This window comes from Rhinopithecus bieti, unplaced genomic scaffold (assembly GCF_001698545.2).
Source record: "Rhinopithecus bieti isolate Rb0 unplaced genomic scaffold, ASM169854v2 scaffold_29388, whole genome shotgun sequence".
NCBI classification, from domain to species: Eukaryota; Metazoa; Chordata; class Mammalia; order Primates; family Cercopithecidae; genus Rhinopithecus; species Rhinopithecus bieti.
In genome coordinates this window covers 2,347,737-2,355,212 of record NW_016813389.1, presented here as the reverse complement: position 1 = coordinate 2,355,212, position 7,476 = coordinate 2,347,737, and the positions used below count along the sequence as shown (strand labels likewise).

General features: G+C 51.0%; 1 protein-coding gene across 1 annotated transcript in view; it reads right to left on the bottom strand.

Moving 5' to 3' along the window:
• NCS1 (neuronal calcium sensor 1) overlaps positions 1-7,476 on the bottom strand; it is a 38,963-nt gene that overhangs the window by 9,938 nt on the left and 21,549 nt on the right. Inside the window, exons 5-7 of the mRNA XM_017848352.1 lie at positions 6,801-6,889; positions 6,354-6,431; positions 2,740-2,855 (exon numbers count right to left, since the gene is read on the bottom strand). Coding sequence (XP_017703841.1) covers positions 2,757-2,855; positions 6,354-6,431; positions 6,801-6,889 — 266 coding nt within the window. The 3' untranslated portion in view covers positions 2,740-2,756. The remainder of the gene's footprint in view (positions 1-2,739; positions 2,856-6,353; positions 6,432-6,800; positions 6,890-7,476) is intronic.

Below are 7,476 nucleotides of genomic sequence, written 5' to 3'. Positions count from 1 at the left end.
AAAAAAAAAAAAAAAAAAAAAAGGAAAAGAAACAAAAAAACAGTGTAGACCTCCTAAACAAAACGTCAACAGATCAAATTTTATGATACGTAAAAAAATAACACATCACGGCAAAGTGGAGTTTATTCTAAGAATGCAAGGTGACTTAGCATTCAAAAACCAATCTATGGCTGGGTACAGTGGCTCACACGTGTAATCTCAGCACTTTGGGAGGCTGAGGTAGTAGGATCACTTGAGGTCAAGAGTTCAAGACCAGCCTGGGCAATGCGGTGAGACGCTAGCTCTACACTTAAAAAAAAAAAAAAAAAATTTTAAATTAGCCAGACATGGTGGCAAATGCCTGTAGTCCCAGCTACTTGGAAAGCTGAGGGCTGATATGGGAGGCTCATTTGAGTCTGGGAGGTCGAGGCTGCAATGAGCCATGACCTGGTGACTGGGTGACAGAGTGAGACCTGGTCGCAGAAAAAAAAAGAAATAAACAAAAGAAAAAGTGATGGATGTCACTTCCAAGATTATGCTATAAAAAGATAGTGGCTTTCATCCTGGCTCTTTCTCTCTTGGAAAGCTCTGAGGGAAGGTGGCAGCCATGTTGTGAAGCAGCCCTGTGCAGGTGTCTACATGGCAAGGGAACAAGGCTGACAAACCACATGAGTGATCTTGGAAGCAGGTCGCTGCCAGCCAAACCTTCAGATGAGACCACTGCCCTGGTCAATGACTGACAAGTATCCCAATTTTCCCAGGACTGAGGAGTTGCCTAGAATGTGGAACTTGTGCTGCTAAATCCAGGATAGACCCAGGCAAACCCTAATGACAACTGAGCTGCATACTCCTGAGAGTCCTTGAGCCAGAGGCACCAGTTTAACTGTGCCAAATTTCTGTTTGTTCTTAAGCTGCTGTTTGTGAGAATGTAATATGTAGCAATGGATAACTAACCTAGCACGTCACAAATGGGCACATTAAAATGGGTGATACACTTATAATAAGGCATTCAATGTCACTGCTCATCAGAGAAATGCAAAGTAAACTTAGAACAAGTTATTAGTCCATACTCACAAAAATGGCTAAAATTTGAAAAAACAGAGAATACCCAGTGTTGGTGAGGATGTGGAGCAACTGGAACGCTCATACACTACTAGTGGGACTGCAAAACAGCACAACCACTTCGGAAACTGTTGGCTAGTAACTACCAAAGTTAAATATTACATACACCCTATGTCCCAGCAATCCTACCCTTACATATATACCAACAGCAGGCATCCACTGGCTCACCAGGATGTGGACAAGACCTTGGACGTTATTCACACCCACTCTCCACAGACAACATCGAACACTCCACAAACAATAGGTAGGAAAAGAGGGGAGAGGGGAGGAGAAGGCAAGAAGGGAGACAGCTCTCTACCAGCAACAGGGGCCTCTGCTAGGCGTGCTATCATTCTGTGACAGCTAGGAGCTTAGGTCTTCGACCGGCTGCTCAGAGAGGGGATAAGAAATTGCTCTCCCAGGCCCTTGGCCCTGGTTGGGAACTGATTTTCAAAGTGTCTTCCACCCAGGACACTTATTTTCTTTTTCTTTTTTTTTTTTGAACGGAGTCTCCGTTTCTGTTGTCCAGGCGCTGGGAGTGCAGTGGCCAACTGTAGCTCACTGCAGCCTTCTGCCTCCCGGGTTTACGGCCATTCTCCTGCTCAGCCTCCTGAGTAGCTGCGGGAACTACAGGCGCCCGTCACCTCACCCGCTAGCTTTTTTTGTATTTTTTAGTAGGAGGACAGGCGTTCACCGTGTTTAGCCAGGGATGGTCTCAGTTCTCCTGGCCTCGTTGATCTGCCCTTCTGAGCTTCCCAGAGTGCTGGATTACAGGCTTGAGGCTTGCGTGGCCTGGGCCTCTTTTTTTTTTTTTTTTTTTTTGAGATGGAGTCTCATTCTGGTCACCAGACTAGGAGTGCAGTGGCGACTGATCTCGGCCCTCACTAGCACCTCCACCTCCTTCGGCCGTTCAAGCGAATTCTCCTGGGCTCAGCCCCCCAAGTAGTAGCTGAGATTATAGGTGCGCACCACCATGCCTGGCTGATTTTTGTATTTTTAGTAGAGAAGGGGTTTCACCATGTTAGTCAGGCTGGTCTTGAACTCCTGACCTGGTGATCCGCCTGCTTCAGCCTCCCAAAGTGCTGGGATTACAGGCGTGAGTCACCATGCCCGGCCCACCCAGAAAAATTCTGTTCAAGCAAACTCACAGGCTGATCTGGGTCTATAAAAATGATCCAGGCCGGGCACAGTGGCTCACACCTATAATCCCAGCACTTTGGGAGGCCGAGGCGGGCGGATCACAAGGTCAGGAGATTGAGACCACGGTGAAACCCCATCTCCACTAAAAATACAAAAAAATTAGCTTGGCATGGTGGCGGGCGCCTGTAGTCGCAGCTACTCGGGAGGCTGAGGCAGGAGAATGGTGTGAATCCGGGAGGCGGAGCTTGCAGTGAGCCGAGATCGCGCCACTGCACTCCAGCCTGGGTGACAGAACGAGAGTCCATCTCAAAAAAGAAAAAAAAAATGATCCAAACATAGGAGCTGTGACCAATTTGAAGGCCCCCCTTCCAGCCTCCTCCTCCCAGCTATGTTCTTACTGGGCTGACCCCAACACCCCCAGAGACCCAGGTCATTACCTGCCAAACCTAGGTGTCCTGCTGCTGGCTTTTCACCCCTGACCCATCCCAGACCCACTCCAGGCCCCGAGTCCGTACTCACCCAGCTCCGGCCCGGGACTATACCAGCCCGTCGTAGAGGGACAGCGCCTGCACTATGGACGGGTCTGCCTTGGACCCCTCCTGGAACTCCTGCAGGGTCAGCTTCCCATCGGCATTCTGTGAGCAGAGAGAGGTGGCTGAGGGTGCAGAGCCTCCCAGGAGAGGGCTCTGGACAAGCCCAGCCCAGGGCCGGTCCCAAGAACCCTTCCAAGGTTAGATCAGGAGGGAAGCAAAGTGGCTCAGGACCTACAAGCAGCCAGCACCAGACAGACCTCGGCACTCAGGACAGGGTGGCCTTGGGCTGTGGCCCACCTCTCTGCACCTGGGGATGGAGGGTAATTACCTGGCTTCCTCCAGGCACTGGGGTGACAGCTCTGTGCTTGACCACCTGGAAGTGCCCTGTAACTCCACACACGTCATGGTTAATGCTATTAACCTCCATCAATGTGAGTCATCGACAAGGCTGAGAGCCTCATGCAGTTCTCTGGGGTCGCTCTTGGGAGGGCATTTAAACGGCCCCTGGAGCAGCCCACATTGGACCCTGGGAGACCCGACAGGGGGCTGGACATGACTCAGAAGGAGGCATTTTAGTGGGTCTCTTGGGGAGGGGACGGTTTGGGCCAGAATCCCTTCCCCGGACCATCTCTCAAGGAAGCCCATGAGACCACAAGAAAAAGGCCACGGAGACCTCCTACTCGACCCCGGGTATCCAGAGAGGGCAAGCGCCGACCACAATGCGGACGAGCACAGCCCAGCCATGCTCGGGGATCGCTGGCTGCGTACAGGACACACACCAAGCACGGCGTGACCCTCAGTGCATGGAACCCTCACAGCCAAGCCAAGAGGAGGGTGCTGCTCTCATCCCCATTTTACTAGTGAGGAAGCTGAGGTGTCATCACCTACCCAGGCCCCAGGGCTGGGAAATGGGGAAGTCAGATTCACCCCCCAGTCAGTGTGACTACAGGGTCTGTGCTGTTTCCCAAAAGGAGGGAGGAGCAGAGAGGGGGATGGTAACCAGTGCGTGGCCTTGGCCTTAAGCCACGTGGAAACACACCACGGGAAACTTATTATTCCGTGCTCCACACACTGTTGATAAATCTTTTTTTTTTTTTTTTTTTTTTTTTTTGAGACGGAGTCTCGCTCTGTTGCCCAGGCTGGAGTGCAGTAGCGTGATCTGGGCTCACTGTAAGCTCCGCCTCCCAGGTTCACGCCATTCTCCTGCCTCAGCCTCCTGAGTAGCTGGGACTACAGGCGCCCACCACCACGCCTGGCTAATTTTTTGTATTTTTAGTACAGACAGGCTTTCACCATGTTAGCCAGGATGGTCTCAATCTTCTGACCTCATGATCCGCCTTCCTCGGCCTCCCAAAGTGCTGGGATTACAGGCGTGAGCCACTGCGCCCGGCCGATAAATCTTTTGATCATTACCAAGAGTCCAGCTGGGTCTGAAGCCAGTATGTCTCTGCAGCTCCTCCAACATGGGCTAATCTCCCTTTTTTAATTAAGAAAGTACAGGCCTCAGGCTCAAAGTTTTTAGGGCAAACAGCTGTCTCCAGACAGAACATAATAAGCAGCCCTGCATTACAGGAATTTCTATGATTGATTGATTGATTGATTGATTGAGACAGCGTCTCACTCTGTCACCCAGGCTGGAGTGCAATGGCACAATCACGGCTCACTGCAGCCTTGGCTTCCCAGGCTCCAGCCATCCTCCCACTTCAGCCTCCTGAGTAGCTGGGACCAGAGGTGCACACCACCACACCCAGCTAATTTTTGTATTTTTTATGGAGACGGGGTTTCATCATGTTGTCCAGGCTGGTCTCAAACTCATGAGCTCAAGTGATCCACTTGCCTTGGCCTCCCAAAGTGCTGGGATGACAGGTGTGAGCCACTGTGCCCGGCCATTTTATATTATTTTGCTGAAGGCACGTAACACCTGGATTTCCCTAATGTCATTATTTCAAATTTACATTTAAGTTATTTTAGTTTTTAAAAAGTTTGATTTAAAGAAGGATTCCTTACTTTTTTGGAGTCCCTTTTTTTAGGTTTTTATTTTAGGCTCAAGGATCCATGTGCAGGTTTGTTATATAGGTTAATCCTGTGTTGTGGGGGTTTGCTGTACGGACTGTTTCGTCATCCATGTGATAAGAACAGTACCTGATAATAGGAGGGTTTCCAGCCTCACCCTCCTCTCACCCTCCACCCTCAAGCAGGCCCCAGTGTCTATGGTTCCTTTTTTAAAATTTTTTAATTTTATTTTTGAGACAGAATCTCGCTCTTGTTGCCCAGGCTGGAGTGCAGTGTTGGGGTCTGGGGTCGCTCTTGGGAGGGCATTTAAACTGCCCCTGGAGCAGCCCACATTGGACCCTGGGAGACCCGACAGGGGGCTGGACATGGCTCAGAAGGAGGCATTTTAGTGGGTCTCTTGGGGAGGGGACGGTTTGGGCGAGAATCCCTTCCCCGGACCATCTCTCAAGGAAGCCCGTGAGATCACAAGAAAAAGGCCACGGAGACCTCCTACTCGACCTCACTCTCTGCTCACTGCAACCTCCACCTCCCAGGTTCAAGCAATTCTCATGCCTCAGCCTCCCGAGTAGCTGGGACTACAGGCGCCCGCCACCAGGCCTGGCTAAGTTTTTTTTTGTATTTTTAGTAGAGACGGGGTTTCACTGTGTTAGCCAGGATGGTCTCGATCTCCTGACCTCGTGATCTGCCCGTCTCGGCCTCCCAAAGTGCTGGGATTACAGGCTTGAGCCACTGTGCCCGGCCGCTGGATTTTTTTTTTTTAAGTAGAGACAGGGATTCACCATGTTGGTCAAGCTGGTCTTAAACTCCTGACCTCAGGTGATTCACCCGCCTCGGCCTCCCCAAAGTGCTGGGATTACAGGTGTGAGCCACCGCGCCTGGCCTTTGGTTCCCTTTAAAGACGGGTTTCTTAACCTTGAGACCGTGAATAGAAGTCAGCAGGTCTGTGAACTTGGGGGAAAAAAAATCAGTCTTTCTTTTCACTAACCTGTAACTGAAATGTAGGTTTTCCTTTGATGGAAACCTAGGTGATGGTCTCCAACAGGACCTGCAGTGCCTGTGATCTGTCGATAGTAGGGGTCACAGGTCTTTTCATAACACACCCCAGTTGCTGCAGATATTACAGCTTGCAATTTCGGGGGTTGTTGGACTCACCACCACATCTTAGTGAATGCATTAAGAAAGCAGCTCACAGAATGCTACATCACAGATTCTTTTTTAAAAATACTCTGACAGCTGTTTTCTAAAATAATCAGCTTCCTTTTTGATCTTATGGATTTTATTTTATGCACTTAAAGCCATTATTCTGAGAAGTCCGTAGGCTTCTCCAGAATGCCAAAGGGGTCCACAGCAAACAAACGAAAAAAACGCTAAGGACTTTGGTTGATTAAAGAAAACATGCTGAGCAAACTGACTTAAGACTCTGGACACTGGATAGGGCTAGCTGCTGAGCCTGGATATGACACATGCCACCTGCCGTGAGCCATGGAGGGGGCTGACAGCAAAGCCAGGCCCAGCCTCCAGGGACTCCAATTCCTGCCATCGACACTTTGCCTCCCTGGTCCAGGACCAGCCCCGCCCCCACCTCACCTTGTCCATCATGGCAAAGATCCGGTCCACCCTCTTCTCAGGAGTGTTCTCCTCCTCTGGGAGCTCCACAGTATTCCCCTGCAGGGATGGACAAGGCGGGGCTGGGCCCTGGCATTCTGGGCTTAGAGCTCTTGGCCACACATTTGCCCCCTAGACCTGGCAGTTTCCAGATGAGGGCCGGCCCCCTCTTCTTTCCCCTCCCCATCCCTGCCATTCTGCCCTGGAACATCCCACACCCCAGCCCCACTATCTGCCGGCTCCTGCCTGCCTGCCCAGGCAGAGACAAACAGAATGGCTTAGCCAGTGACCCCTGCTTCCACCCTGGGCAGGAGCATGGCTGCATAGCTGCTCGCTCTCTCTCTCTCTCTGTCTCTCTCTCTCTCTCTCTCTCTGTCACTGGCTTTGCCCCTCCTGCCACCCCTAACCACACAGGACCCAGCCTCTCACCACCATCTGGTAAATGGCATCCACAATGTCCAGCATCTCGTTCCTGGTGATGTAGCCATCGTTGTCCAAGTCGTAGAGCTTGAAGGCCCCTGTAAGCAAGCAGCAGTGCTGAGAGATCCTGGGCTGGGGCAGTGGGGAGGGGTCTTCAGCTCGCCCCTCCTCTCTGCACGCCAACATGAAGTCAGTGACTGGATGGCCCATTCCTCATCAGGTCAACTAATATTTACATCAGGATAGATGGGGACAGACACACATACACACACACACCATTGCAACTAGGCTGGGCACAGCGGCTCACACCTGTAATCCCAGCACTTTGGGAGGCTAAGGTGAGTGGATTGCCTGAGCCCAGGAGTTTGAGACCAGCCTGGACAACATGGCAAAACCCCGTCTCTACAAAAATTAGCCAGGTATGGTGGTGCACGCCTGTAGTTCCAGCTACTTGGGAGGTTGAGGTGGGAGGATGGCTTGAGCTCAGGAGGCGAAAGTTGCAATAAGCTGAGATTGAGCCATGGCACTCCAGCCTGGGTGACAAAGCAATTCTCTCTCTCTCTCTCTCTCTATCTATCTATATTATATATATTATATATTATATATAAATATTTAAAAATAACAGGGCCAGGCACAGTGACTCACCCCTGTAATCCCAGCACTTTGGGAGGCTGAGGCAGGAGGA